We start from the raw sequence: 14,945 nt of genomic DNA, 5'->3' as shown, positions 1-14,945 counted from the left end.
TAAAAAAATAATGATAGAGAACAAACTGAGGTCTGATGCAGGGAGGTGGGTGAGGGATGGACTAAATGCAGATGAGTACAAAGGAGGGCTCTTGTTTGGTGGAACTGGGTGTTGTATATAAGTGACGAATCACTAGATTCAACTCCTGAAACCAATATTACACTATGTGTTAACTCTCTTGAGTTTAAGTAAAAATTAAAATACTTAGTTAATACTAACTTAATGCCAAAACCTACAGAAATTTATTATCTGATAATTCTTGAGGTCAGAAGTATAAAATTAGTGTGGCTTGGTTAAAATCAAGGCTGAGCTGAGCTGCAATTTATCTAGAGTTATGGTCTTTGTTTTTCTAAATTCTAGGAGCTGCCCACAATTCTTTTCTCATGGTTTCCCATCTTCCAGTCACTCCAAATTCTTGCCTCTCTTGTCACCTGTCCTTCTTTAACTTTGACTTCCCTACCTCATTCTTCACTTGATCTTAGCCAAAAGGCCAAGAAGCGATGCCTACCTCATTCTTATGAGGACTCTTGTGAATATTTGGGTCATTTTGATAATCTAGGATAATCTCCCCTTTTAATAGTATTCAGTTAATCACTTCTCTATTGCCATGTAGGAGAGGCACCTTTATTCTCCCAGAGGTTCAGGTCCAAGCCCTTGGGAACATCTCTTTCCTCCCACATCTTATGCATCAGGAGATCCTGTTGTTTCCCCTTCTGCCGGCACCCACAATCTGACCTTTTTCCCCTCTTCTCTGGTCTGCGTCCTGGTGCAAGCTATATGTCCTTTTTTGCACGAATGCAGGGAGCTCCTATATGCTCTCATTGCTTCTATCTATGCCCTATGGTAGTTTAATCTCAACCAAATACCAGAATAAGTTAAAACTCATTCATATTATGTCACTTCTGTCTTCAAAGCCTTGCAGTGGCAGCCATTTCACTCAGAGGAAAAGCCCAAATCCTTGAGCAGAGCAGGAGAATTCTGCTCTCAGGACCTGTGCACATGTTGCTCTGATGCTGTTCAGGCAGGCTTTTCTTCCAGAAATCACATGGCTCCCACCCCGACTCTCTTGTAATTTTGCTCAAATCTCCCTTCTCAGTGATGCCCACCAGGCTGCCTCTTTATATACATCTCACCCTAAAGAATCTCCCATTCTCTTAGCTGGCTGTACTATCATGTTTTTTTTTTCTTAACACTCATCACTTTCTGGTATAGTGTGGTATTTGCTTAGTTGATATATCTATTGTCTCCAGTCCTTTTGTCCACTATGATGTAACCTCCACAGGGCCCACTACTTTTTCTCATTTAGTAGCCAGTACTCCCTAAGCTCATGTAACAGTTCTTGGCCCCTGTACTTATCCAAGAAATATTTAAGCAATGCATGAATTAATCAACACAGCCCGTTTTGGAGACTCTGCAGTCTATTTTCAGTGGAACATTTCTCAGGAAATTATAAGTAGCGGAGTCCCATGAAGATCTCTTGGAGGAAACAATTGTTTGCATACATCCAGGAAGCAGAAAAGCCCAAGAGGGGCAAACCACAAATGCTCTTCTCCACAACTCGCTTCCTTACACCCATTGAGAGATCTGCCGAAACCTTAAGGGATGGATGTGGAACTAAGGGTTTGAGAAGAAGAGTGGTTAGACCTGGGAGCTCTAGAATCAGACTGCCCGAGTTCAAATCACAGCCCTGCCATTCACCACTGAGTGACCTTGGACTTTTCTGTGACTACTTTTCTTATATGTAAGCAAAAGGTAGAAAAATGTCTGCCTCAGATACAAAGATCATAGGAAATGACACATGCATGCATCTCCAAGTGCATGTGGCACACAGTGAGTTTTCAGGAGATTGAACTTTATTACTCATGAGATTTCCTGAGGCCTGGAGACATCAGCCAACACTGGATGATTGGGATCAGGATATCATTACAGGCACAGATCATATAGGTAGGAGTTTCCGTGTATCCCCTTCTTTCCTCTTCACTCTGATCCAGTTGGGAAGAGGACCACCAAGCCAGTAATACACAACGTTCTAATCATTTTACCCAGAAAGAAGTTTACTTGCCTTAGGACCTTGATGGAGGGTGAGCAGTAAGTTTAGAGAAGTCGAAGAAGAGGGTGACTCACTGAGAACTCCCCAAACATGTGTTCAATGTACACTTCACGTAGAGTGGATGTGATGTGAAGACGGCAATAAGGAAAGCATTTTCAAATACCTCTTGTGTGCACATGCCTGTGTGTGTACCCTTCCTCATGCCCACTCATATGTGTATACACACATACACAAGTGCATTGCCGAGTATATATAAAGTGTGGCCCAGCATGCTAGTGTACAGACCGTTTTGAGGACTATATGAAATTGTAATACATGTAAAAATTTGGCACATAGGAAACATCTAACACATAAATAGTGAAAGTTTGGGAGTACACACAGTAGAATTGGAACTCTGAAGACCTCAGAGCGTCATAAATGATGCCTCTTCTTCTGTTTCCCTTTCTGTATTTTCTGAGGTTTCTGCAGTTAGTCTCCACTGAGAGGCCACGCAGCATGACATGGTTAGAAGAATGAACCGTGGAGCTGGGTGGCCTGGACATGAACCCCAGCAGCTGCACTGACTTAGGTAGCTGACATTTGGCCACTCACTCTCTCTGCCCGAATTTCTCCATCTGCTCATCAGGAGTACAATCCTAGCTGTCAGGCAGGGGTGTTATTAGGGTTAGATCATTTAATATGTACACTTGTCCTTGTGGCTGATTAAAGCATCCCCTGTCTGGACACCGCTGGTAACCAGCTGCAGGTGATGGAACCATAGAGGAAATGCTCACATCCCGGATTTCATGCTCTCAGATGACACCCAGTCCTTGGCCTTCTGTGGCAGCCATGTGCAGCTCACCTGGGCTTAGCTGGTGGCCCTTAATGTCCAGAGACAGGGGGAAGTTGAAGGGGTAGGGAAGGCAATTATACCCCAAGGCAATGCTTACCTGTGAGTCCCAACAGCACAGCCAGCAGCAGGTATGAAGGAGGGTGGAGCCCAGAGCCGGGGGCCAACATCATGGAGGCCTGGGGACCCTCTCTGTGCAAATGTGTGTGCTGGGGAGAAGGGGTCTGTCCTTTTGAGAGGAAAGCCCACCTCCTCCCATGATTAAGAGAAAGTGCCTATGACAGGGTGACGTGGCTGTGAGGCAGCGATCTGCTTCTAGATTGTGACATAGAAGTCAGGCAGAGAAGGCCTCACTTGGTGAGGGTCCTCTTCTTACATTTCAGAGAGAGTGAAGAGGCCCAGGAGAAATACTCCTTCCTCCCTGCATGGGGCCTCTCCCCACTCCATGGATCTTCCCCCATCCACTGATTCTCCCCCATCTTGAAGCCCCACGTTGGGTACAGAGATTACAGAAGTCAAATGGATAAATGTGTTGTTTTATAGATTGTGCTTCCTGTGTCTTATCTGAAATGTCTCTGCTAACCCTAGACCATTAAATTCAGTTTTGTTTTTTTCCTACAGTGTCTTTGAGAAGTTTTATAGTTGTACCCTTAAATTTCTTTTTTCCCTCATTTTTTATAATAGTTTATTGTCAAATTAGTTTCCATATAACACCCAGTGCTTCTCCCCACAAGAGCCCCCCACTATGACCATCCCCCCTCCCTCCCTCCCCCTCCCCCTTCAGTCCATGGTTCGTCTCCAGTATTCAGTAGTCTCCCTTGATCTGTGTCCCTCACTCTTCCCCGCTCTCTTAATCTGTGATCCACTGATCATATTAATTTGTTCTTAGTATTTTTGTGTATATTGTACTGTAACATTACTATAAAGTAATATATTTTAGATGGTATTAACTTTTGTGTATGTTATAATGAAACAGTCAAGATTCTTCTTCTTTTCTTCCTCCTCTCTTACTTTTCCCTCCTCCTCTTCCTTTCCCCTCCTCCTCTTCCATTTCTCCTCCTCCTCTTCCTCCTTTTCTTTCTACGTATGAATATCTAATTGTTTCAACACCATTTGGTGAGAAGACTATTCTTTGTACATTGAGTTGCATTGGCACTGTTTTCAAACATCATTTGACCAAATACGTATCATTTATAGGTCCAATTCTTTTTTCTCCTAGGGCAAATTTTATTTTTAAAATATTAAAAAAATTTATTGCTAGGGTTGATATACAGTGCTATATTAGTTTTAGGTACACAACATGATAATTTGACAAATCTATGCATGATGCAACACTCATCTTGTTTATAGTCAGTATCTATCACCATATTATATTACCCTGTGCTGTACATTTATCCCTGGGATTTATAGGAGAAGGTAGCTTTGTTTTCAAAGTTTTATTTAAATTCTAGTTAGCTAACATATAGTGCAGGTTTGGTTTCAGGAGTAGAATTCAGTGATTCATCAATTACATTCAACCCCCCGTGCTCATCATAACAAGTGCCTTCCTTAATATCCTAAATCCATGTAGCCAACCCAGCTTCCTTAATCAATCTTGCACTTGTTGTTTATTATTAAGAGTCTCTCATGGTTTGATTCCCTCTCTCTTTCTTTTTTCCTTCCTTCCATATATGTTCATCTCTATTATTTCTTAAATTCCACATATGGGAGAAATCATATGGTATTTGTCTTTCTCTGACTTTCTTTTGCTGAGTATGACATACCTAACTTCATCCACATCATTGCAAATGACAATATTTTATTCATTTTGATGGTTAAGTCATATTCAAGTGTGTGTGTGTGTGTGTGTGTGTGTGTGTGTGATCTTTTTTGCTTATATTTGCAATTTATTGTATCAGGTATTTACAATTGATATTAAGGGATTTAACACAAATACAAGCTCTTTACCAGTTTGTCAATCCCAGAAATGATAAAAGTTGAAGGAATAGAGGAGAAATTCTTTTCATATACATGTATATGTTGTATTATTACAATAACTATTGTATAGTTATAACTCCTCTTTTACCTACATTTACCTAGATTTTACTAGATTAACAGATACACAGAGATAAATCGAATAATAGTTCTATTTTCAAAGAACCACACCAGATGACAAGCTTCCATGATATACCACTATATTTCTCACTTGGCTTTTTGACATTTTGCAAGCAACCTCATCACCCCTGGAGAAGTGGCACTTACATGTCTGACACAGCTAGACAAATAGATTCAGTCATATGTTTGGCTTAGATGTGGATAGAATCTCTGCACATGGCAGGTAATAGCCACCAAATTCGAGGAGGGTGACTACTAGAACACTGTCACTTTAGGTGGAATGACCCATTTCAGAGAAAACAGACAATTACTACAGAAAGTCCATTGTGGGAGTCAGGGAGCTCTTGAAGATGAGCCCCCTCTGCCCAGGGCCTGCTGCAGAGATTTCAGGTACTTGTTAACAGATTCCTGCATTGATAAATGTATGGCTGAATGAGAGTGAATGCATGCATGCATGATGCAGGGTTGGATGGAGGAATGCATGGATGAAAGAATGAATGGGATCGATGAATGCCTCAAAATCTTGCTCTATCTTTTTTTCCACTTTGGCCATGAAAGATGCAAAGATGAACATTAAATACCATTAAAAATTTTTAACAGTTTTATTTATTTTTGAGAGAGAGAGAGAGAGAGAGAGAGAATGTGTGTGTATGAGCAGGGGAGGGTCAGAGAGAGAAGGAGACACAGAATTCCAAGAGAAGCCCAAGGCTGTGAGCGAGCTATCAGCACAGAGTCCAATGAGGGGCTTGAACCCACGAACCGTGAGATCATGACTTGAGCCAAAGTCTGACGATTAACTGACTGAGCCACCCAGGTGCCCCTACAAGCCACTTAAGAACCTACAAGTCAGTTGAGTCACTCTCTGACTTGATAATTCTAAGATTTTAAGATTAACAAATTCTATATCTTTTTGACTCCAAAATACTGATATTTTACATAGGAAGGAACTAGGATTTGGAGAGGTTCAGTAATCTGTCCAAGGTCACAAGTGACAAAGCTGGAATTATGACAGATGCAGCCTATTTCACTGTCATGTGAGTGGGACACCCCAACTTTAGGGCTATATGCATTTATGATTCTGGCTTCTGAAATTACGATCTAATGACTTTAGAACTCTATTCAAGTGGTTTTCAGGTGTGCAGTAGAATGTGTTCATAATGAGGAAAAACTGCAAGATAAATACCATAAGCTGTTATATATTTCATTAGAATTCCTATTAAGACACAATATGATACAGTGTGACATTAAAGCAAAGGCAGGGAGATCTGAATGTGGTCCCTGCACTGGCACCACAGCCAAATGCAGGATAACAGCAGGGAAGCCACCTGTACTCACCTTTTTCAGCTGGAGGGAAATATGTAAATGTTCCACAGCCAGTGAATGGCATGGAATGTGGTTGGACTTGAAGAGAACATTACCGAGGAAAACTAGGTTCCCAGAAGACAGATGGACACCCTATTCACACTGTATTTAATGAAATTAATGAGGAGAGTTGCAAGAAGCAGGAAACACTGGCTGTCCTCAGAGAATTAGAGAAAAGCAGAGCTGAGGCTAGACCAGGGCAGACAATGGAAAGATCAAGTGCCAGGAGACAGACTCAACCCCACCAGGACAAGTAGTCCAAAGGAGACCTGGGCACGGGTGACACACAAGAACCCTTCTGCTGGTCTCTCAGTTCCTCAGCAGTCATAGTAGTGGACTGCAGCCACTCAGACTTCCTGTGTGGGGTACGATGCCTTGACAGCCTTGAGGTGACCCTTCAGGGAGCTGTAACCAGACCCAGTGACATTCAGGTTAGAAATGAGTGAGTGGAGAAGTGCCTGGGTGGCTCAGTCAGTTGAGTGTCTCAGTTCGGCTCAGGTCATGATCTCATGCTTCTTGTGTTCGAGTCCTGCACTGGGCTCTGTGCTGATTGCTAGCTCAGAGCCTGGAGCCTACTTCAGATTCTGTGTCTCTTTTTCTCCCTGCCCCTCCCCTGTTTCATGCTCTATCTGTCTCTGCCTCTTAAAAATAAATAAAATGTAAAAAAAAAAAAACCATTTAAAAACGTAATGAGTGGGTGGAATTGTGCGGGCTTGTAGAGGTTCTGCCTGCCTGTGGATCCCTTTTTTTTTTTTTTTTTGTCTCAGAAGATATTAGACTTGGGGGCTAGCTTTCCCCTGATGAGATTCCATTCAAATCCAGAGAATTATATGGGGCTGCCATGTCTGTGATTTATGTTGGAGTCAGGAAGTAGTTCAAAAAGACACAATGCATATTCTTGAGTTGAGATTTGTCCCTAAACCTCAGAAAGGCCAGACAGGCTTCTAGGTTCAGTTTAACAACTTTTTGGACAATTCAGTGCACACACACAGTTGCATTTAACCTATTAAATATCATTTGATTTTGGAGTTTTTCTGGGCCTGTGTTGAGGTTTTGGTGGTTGGGTCATCATAAAGGGCATGGTGTGTCACATGACGATTCAATATTGGGCACAGGCCCCAGACTGACAGAAGAGACATGTGTAGAATCCCAGTCTACAGGGTTGTTTGTGGATGAAGGGACACAGTATCCAGTGTGTGGTGATGATTTGGCACATGTTTCAAATTTGACAAATTTAGTTTTACATACCAAGGTGATGGACATTGTCAGGCTATACTCACTTTTTACAGAGATAAAGACCTTGAACCAGTTACATACGCCACCTCAATATGCCCTAATGTTAACTTCACACAGGGATAGGTGCCCACATCCTTGGGTGACATGTCACTGATGAGGATGGAATAGTCTGTTTGGTTGACCACTGTGTTATCCACTTGGTTTCATTGGGGTAAGAGGCTTTTGGAGGAAAGGAGTGGAAAGACTCAAGAAATCTCCTCGGAAAGTGATGGAACCAGCATGTTGGCCTCTGACCGTGTCACACTAGAATGGATTCAACTCATGCACAATGGTTGTGTCCAGAGATTCTCAGCCCACACAGAACTGATGACCCTTAAAGTCCACAAGTCCATTGTCTCACACTCATACTTCTAGGGCTATTTTGTACCTGGTTCCTTGTGAGCCCTGTCTCCATTTAGGGCTCTACAGGATGTTGGGCTCAGGAGGGGTGTTAGAGCAAGAGGAGAATGAGAGCAGGCACAAACTGCCTATGGGAGATGACAAGACTCTCCTCTCCCTGTGATGTCACCATCAAATACATTGTTCTGAAATGGCAGAGTCCATCCTCCAAAGCCATTCATGGCCCCTGCTGAGGGTGGAACAGAATCTTTCTTCCAACCTCCAGCACCCCATCCCTCCCACCTCCAGGATACTTCTTACCTTCCATTCTGACTCTAAACTCTTCAGAGACTGGGAGTGTCTGCCTTGCTGGTCAACAGCACTGGATTTGTAACCAGATGTCATCAAGGTTCTAATCCTGAATCCACTTCTTGGTGACTGGCCTATATATCCTTTGACTTTGAAATTTCATTTGTATAGTTCAAATATTCAAAACTGAGTTTATAGTCTGCACGTGGACATCCTCTTGTCCCCTGCCACCCTGTTCAGTATGTGGCACTTCCTCTATACATTTGATCAAACCAAGAAGGGGCTTTTGTTCTGCATCTTCACTTGTCCACTCTTGTCTGCCCACTTGAGGCCCTGTTAGTTTACCTCCTAAATACCTGTTAAATCTATTTCTCCATCTGCATCATCTCTTGCCTGAGTGAAAACTATTACTTCCTAATAGGCTACCCCAATCTTGTTTTGCCTGGTGTCAGTTCTACCTTCTCCTTTACCCAAGGTGGTCTTCTACAACACAGGTCTGAATATAACTCTTCTTGCATAAACAGTTTTGTGGTTTCTCATTGATTTTATGTACCCAGAGTGTTTGGTATATGATATATGATATATGGTATATGGCATGTGGAATATAGGATGTGGTATATGGTATGTAGAATATAGTGTGTGGTATATGGTAATTGGAATGTGGTATATGGTATACATATATATGGCATGTGGCAATGTAAACAATCCATTCTTCCATGACTGGCTTTGCCCCAGGAGACAAAAGGATCCCCACTTTTTCCTGGTACTGAGCATAATCTCTTATTCCACATTGGGTTTTTTGGGAAACAGATGTTGAGATTAATATTAACTAGTGGGTCATTTTCTGGCAGTACTTTTAGGATCAAACCTGTGGGAGGGAGAAGAAGGGACCAGATTGTTTAGAAGTTGAGCTCCAATGAGAAAGAATAAAATATGGCCATTTGTAGCAAAGTGGATGGACCTCGAGTGTGTCGTGCTAAGCGAAATCAGTCAGGGAGAGAAGGACAGTACCATATGTTTGCACTCATAGGTCTAACAGGAGAACAGGAGAAACCTAATGGAGGAGCAGAGAGAGGGGATGAGGGAAAGAGAGTTGGGGAGAGAGAGAGGGACACAAAACTTGAGAGACTATTAAATACTGAAAACGAAAGAGGGTTGAAGGGAGGGGGGAAGAGGTGGTGGTAATGGAGGAGGACACTTGTGGGGAAGAGCACTGGGTGTTATATGGAAACCAATTTGACAGTAAGCCATTTAAAAAAAAATAGAAGTTGAGTTGTAGTGAGGTCTCAATGACAACCTCAGCTGACCTCCCAAGTGTTCTTGAGCTAGAAATTTACCAGGCATGACTTTGGGCATGGTGGCACTCCTCAGCTGAGGCCATTCCAAAGAGGGTGGCAGCTGAGAGCCACCTTGTGAGACCTGGTACATCATAGCATCCACCATGCTCTGCAGAGCCCCTTCCAACTCTGTTCCTTGGGCTCACGACATGGAATACCAGCCCCCCACATGAGGTTTAAAACTATCCCAAATGTAAACTGGTATAGCTGCTCTGGAAAACAGTGTGGAGGTTCCTCAAAAAAATTATCAATAAGACTCCCCTATGACCCAGCAAAAGCACTGCTAAGGATTTACCCAAGGGACAAAGAAGTGCTGAAGCATAGGGGCACATGTACCCCAATGTTCATAGCAGCACTGTCAACAATAGCCAAATCATGGGAAGAGCCCAAATGTCCATCACCTGATGAATGGATCAAGATGATGTGGTATATATATATATACAATGAAGTATTACATGGCAATGAGAAGGAATGAAATATGGCCAATTGTAGCAAAGTGGATGGACCTCGAGGGTGTCATGCAAGTGAAATAAGTCAGGTGGAGATGGACAGATACCATATGTTTGCACTCATAGGTCTAACAGGAGAACAAAAGAAACTTATTGGAGGATCATGGGGAGGGGAGGGGGGAAAGAGAGTTGGGGAGAGCAGGGGATGCAAATCTGAGAGACTATTGAATACTGAAAAGGAGCCAAGGGTTTAAAAGGGATGGGGAGGGGGAAGAGAGGAGATGGTAATGGAGGAGGGCCTTGTGGGGAAGAGCACTGGGTGTTATATGGAAACCAATTTGACAATTAACTATTTAAAAACAAACAAACAAACAAATAAATAAAACATTATTAACTGTAAAAATATTTTTAAAAAACTATCCCAGGGGATCATTGTTATCTGTTCACACCTGGACTGGGAAGCAGCTCCTTTTGGGATCCCTGAGTGCCCGGCTCTGGAGTGAGCTCTGGCAGAGGTCAGGGGAAGGAGGAGAAGGAACCTCAAACCTCAAGTGAAATAAAGCCTGAATATTTTTTAAATGTTTTTTATTTATTTTTGAGAGACAGAGAGAGACAGCATGAGCAGGGAGGGTCAGAGAGAGAGGGAGATACAGAATCCAAAGCAGGGTCCCGGCTCTGAGCAAGCTGTCTGCTCAGAGCCCGATGTGGGGCTTGAACACACGAGCCGTGAGATCATGACCTGAGCCGAAGCCAGACACTTAACTGACTGAGCCACCTAGGCGCCCCGAAGCCTGAATATTAACACAAAACATTCCCACCATTCATTTTCTTACATTTTTCCACAAGAGGGTGCAAGAGGCAGAGACTTTGCTGAAGACAAGATGTTGAAATTTCTTTTAATGGAGTGAATTTTATGAAACACTTTCACATTTAGAAAAAATGCAACAGTTATGCAGAATCCCCATATACAGGTGCACACAGTTTCCCCTCTTATTAATGTCTTACAGTAGCATGATACGTCTGTTATAAATAAGGAATCAATACCAGTACATGATCATTAAGCAAAGTCCATAATTTATTAGGTTTTGTCTTGGCTTGGGCTGCTGTAAGAAAACACCATAAATTGGATGCCTAGCACAACAGGAACTAATTCCTACAGTTCTGGGTCCTGGAAGTCTCAGATCATGCCAGGATATTGGGGTTGTGATGTTTGTTTGCCACAACAGCAAAGCAGGTGGTTGTGTAGTCTTCTGGTCTCCCCACTATGAACCCAGCGGACATTGTATAAAAGTGAAAAAATGGCAAAAGGGAATGACCAATCTGAAAGTGTGTAGGATAATCAAGAAAAATGAGGCTGAGGGGAAGTTCAAACTGAATGTGAGTGAGGTTCATGAAGCCATGGCAACTTTCATGGGAATGCTGCCAGGGATATGGTTTCCAGAGGCTAGACATGCAGGCAGAGGAGCAGAGTGAAGGTAACCTTCCCACGTACCTGAAGAAGTGGGGGAGGGTTGAGAGGGTGAAAATATCCCAGAAGTGACACCAGAAAATATTCACAAATATGTTGTAAGGAGTTCACAGCACTGGAAGTGCAATAATGGTGAAAGCTGATCTTAATTGAGAAACAAGTGAGATAACGAAGACCTTGTTTTACTGTAAACTGTGCAGTTACTAGAAGGCAAACACTCTGCAAACACCTCGAGATAAGTCTTTAAAAAAAAGAAACCACTTCTCTTTCCAAGGTTTCTTTTTTTTATAATTTATAATTTATAAAAATTTAAAAAGTGTTCTTCATTTAATTTTTTTTTTAGAGACAGAGAGCAAAGCAAGGAGGGGCAGAGGGAAAGGGGAGAGAGAAATCCCAGCAGCCTCTGTGCTCTCCAGGCAGAGCCCCATGAAGGGCTGGAAACCATGAACTGTGAGACCAAGACCCGAGCCCAAATCAGGAGGTGGACGCTTAACTGACTGAGTCACGCAGATGCCCCACCTGCTTTTCACCCTTTCTAAAGTGTCAAATGACTGCTTACCAAATGAATAATAGGTTTATTGTCCTTTCATGTCCCAGTACATTCACAGCTGGCAATTGAAGGGTTTCCAATGTGTTGAATTAAAATTCTAAAGGTCACAGCAAAAATGTTACTTTTCACTCTGATTATTGAGATCACCTCCCATGGTTTCAGCTGCACCGTCATAGTTTAGGTCCTGCACCACTGTGCAGAGGAGCACTGTCTCCATTTATCATGTCGGCCGACCTTAGCTCTAGGGAAAGAATTCAGTACGGGTATGAGGTGTGGGAACACAGGGTGAGGAATAGGAATTGCTATCTTGTGTGGTGGTTCATGGAAGGTGTATTTAATAAGATAACAAGTGAGGAGAGCTTGAAGAAGGGAGAGACTGAGGCATGACTTCGGCTTCCATAGGATCACCGTGGCTGAAATGGAGAGCCTGCTAGAGACATGGCAATGGCCCAGGAAGGGATATTCTTGGCCGGAACTGAGGAGCAGCCCAGGGATGTGCAGGTTCTGGGTGGAGCTCACTGGTGTGTGGGAGGAGGCTTGCACTCACATGTGAGAGCTTTTCAGGAATTTTGCAAGCTAGTTGTTCAACTGTTGGCAGCTCGAAATTGGCCTCTTTGGGAGTGTAGACACCACAGAAGTCGACAAGCACCACAAATCAGGCTTCTTTTTCTGTCCAAGCGTGGAACGTTCAACACCGTCTGGTTACTGAACATACATTATGATGGCAGAATTAAAAACAGGATATAAAGAAGGAAATAAAAAACGGTTCTTGACTTCTGGACTGCCAGCACGTGTATGTGAGCAGAGGGCCATAAAGGATGAAGGTGACAGGAGAGTTAGTGTTCCCATAACAGGGAGAGGAGGAGGGGTAGGACAGGTCAGCAAAGAGGATGAGAGTCCTTCTTCTTCCTTCAAACCAAGATGAGATTCATTTGTATTCAAGACGGATTGAAGAACCTCACCAAGGCTAGGGAGCCTGGGTGTTGGCGAGAATAACGCATGAGACCATGGACTTGAATGTGTAGTTCCTGACCACGGTGGCCAAGAATGAATGAGAGATAGACTGGTGTGTGCACAGAGACAGGTTTCTCAGATTCCAGTGAGATATCGATGTGTAAGTATCCAGAGGCATTCCCACAGCCCTTGCTCACCCCAGCTAAGAAGACTGAGCTCTGAGGGCATCAAGGACGATGAGAAGGAGCAGCAGGAACTGTGGGCAGGTGGGTCTCTGGGGAAGCAGGCATTTGGGGCAGAGTTGTGGAAGCTTCTGGTTGTTTCTTGTCTTAGGCTGGGCCTCTCATGGAAGGAAGGAGACAGCAGACTGAGGGTGGATTGTAGGAGGGGAGGGAGGGAGGAGCTGTGGACCCATGTTCACATTTCTTGATCTGCTTACCATTCCAGAAATGTTCTCCTCATCTCCTATGTTTTCAGTGCTATTTTCCTCCTGGGATACCTGTTGTGAGAGGACAGGCAGTTCCTGACATGGACTCTGCCTCCTCAGCCTTCCTCCCTAGGTCCCGATCCCCCTTCCTGACTCCTTCAATCTCTCCCCTATAGGGGCAGAGCAGGAGCTGTCCTCGGAGCACCCAGCATGCATCTGTCAGCATCCCTCTAACTCTTGTCTCCATGTGCCTGAAGTATCTAGAGATGGTGTCCAATGGGTTTCCCACCTAGCAGTTGCTCAGTCAACCTGCCCAGAAGCTGTAGGTTTCTCAGTACATCCTTTCAAAGCCCCTGACCCCATCCAACTCTTACATGATCCAGTAGTCTTTCTGGAAGTTGGAAACCTCTCAGAGGGATCCCTGAGGCTCCTGAGGGTCTCAAGGGAGATATGTTACCTGCTCTTTACTCCAAGTGGGCGCTGACACTGTGTGACCTGTGGGCTTCCCCTCGCTGACCTGGCTCCTTTTGGGATGGACGTTGCCCTGCCCTCCTTGACCATAACTCACAATCAATCCATTGCTTCTTGTGGGCATAGATGGCAGAGACAGTGATGAGTAACAGCAGCTTGGGGCCCAGGCAGAATGCCACAAGGCTTGGAGTAGAGAGTTCTTGGTCTGGAAATGAAGGGACAGGATGCAACATTAGACTGAAAGTCAGGTGTCCACTCCCAGGGGTTGCCACTTACTTCATCTGAGGAAACCTGGACCTGTCAATGCTCTGAAGCTCATGAATCTCCCTGTGGAGGCTCAAGGCAGATCTCAGGGTAAGAAGTACCTCATCTCTCTCACCCCTTCTCAGGCTACCAGGTGTCCTTCCTGAGGGAAGGGGAGGTTACATGAGACCTCAGTAACATGTAAGTGAGCTTACTGACTTGGTCCCCACACTCTGTGGTGCAAGGACTTCCATCCTGTTTCAGATGAGGGAACAGGCTCAGAGTTTATGGAGGGTCACAGGATGAGTGGGAAATCCCTCACTGGTGTCCCTTAGGATGAATCTGAGACAGAATTTTGGACTGAGTCAAGTCCAACCCCTCAGGGTCATAGGAAGGAATGTCAACCTGGCCTTAAGTCGAGTGAGGACAAGGTAATGGTGACATGACAAGGAGTACAAATCCCCTTCTTTGTGCTACATGGGAGCCTCAACAACCGAATGTTCTTGTGCTGAGGGAACACTCAGGGAGGCCAGACATGACAAGACCTGCTGGCTGTAGAATACCCTGGTTAGGAACTGAAATGGGCTTAAACATGGGAGGGGCCTCAAACACCATCCAGCCCAACCGGACTCCAGAGCCGAAATCAGGTACCATCTTTCTGTTGTGCATAGATCACTGGATCTGGAGGACAGCTTCAGATTCTTTGCCTTTTCACAATGACTGCATTTTGCTCTCAGATTTACATCAAGAATTCCAAATATGTCATTCTTCCTCTTCCTCATTGCCAT

General features: G+C 43.9%; 2 protein-coding genes across 2 annotated transcripts in view; both read right to left on the bottom strand.

Annotated features, from left to right (window-relative positions):
- The window catches only part of LOC115273596 (signal-regulatory protein beta-1-like), a 14,794-nt gene extending 11,742 nt beyond the window's left edge, over nucleotides 1–3,052 (bottom strand). Inside the window, 1 exon segment of the mRNA XM_029916707.1 lies at nucleotides 2,980–3,052. Coding sequence (XP_029772567.1) covers nucleotides 2,980–3,052 — 73 coding nt within the window.
- Nucleotides 3,053–12,372: 9,320 nt separating this feature from the next.
- Nucleotides 12,373–14,945, bottom strand: part of LOC115273597 (signal-regulatory protein beta-1-like) — a 26,500-nt gene continuing 23,927 nt past the window's right edge. The window contains exons 5-7 of the mRNA XM_029916708.1: nucleotides 14,012–14,119; nucleotides 13,456–13,515; nucleotides 12,373–12,767 (exon numbers count right to left, since the gene is read on the bottom strand). Coding sequence (XP_029772568.1) covers nucleotides 13,496–13,515; nucleotides 14,012–14,119 — 128 coding nt within the window. The 3' untranslated portion in view covers nucleotides 12,373–12,767; nucleotides 13,456–13,495. The remainder of the gene's footprint in view (nucleotides 12,768–13,455; nucleotides 13,516–14,011; nucleotides 14,120–14,945) is intronic.

The sequence above is a fragment of the Suricata suricatta genome, chromosome 12, assembly GCF_006229205.1.
Source record: "Suricata suricatta isolate VVHF042 chromosome 12, meerkat_22Aug2017_6uvM2_HiC, whole genome shotgun sequence".
Lineage (NCBI taxonomy): Eukaryota > Metazoa > Chordata > Mammalia > Carnivora > Herpestidae > Suricata > Suricata suricatta.
Note: the sequence above shows the minus strand (reverse complement) of the source record. Positions and strands in the feature narration are given on the sequence as shown.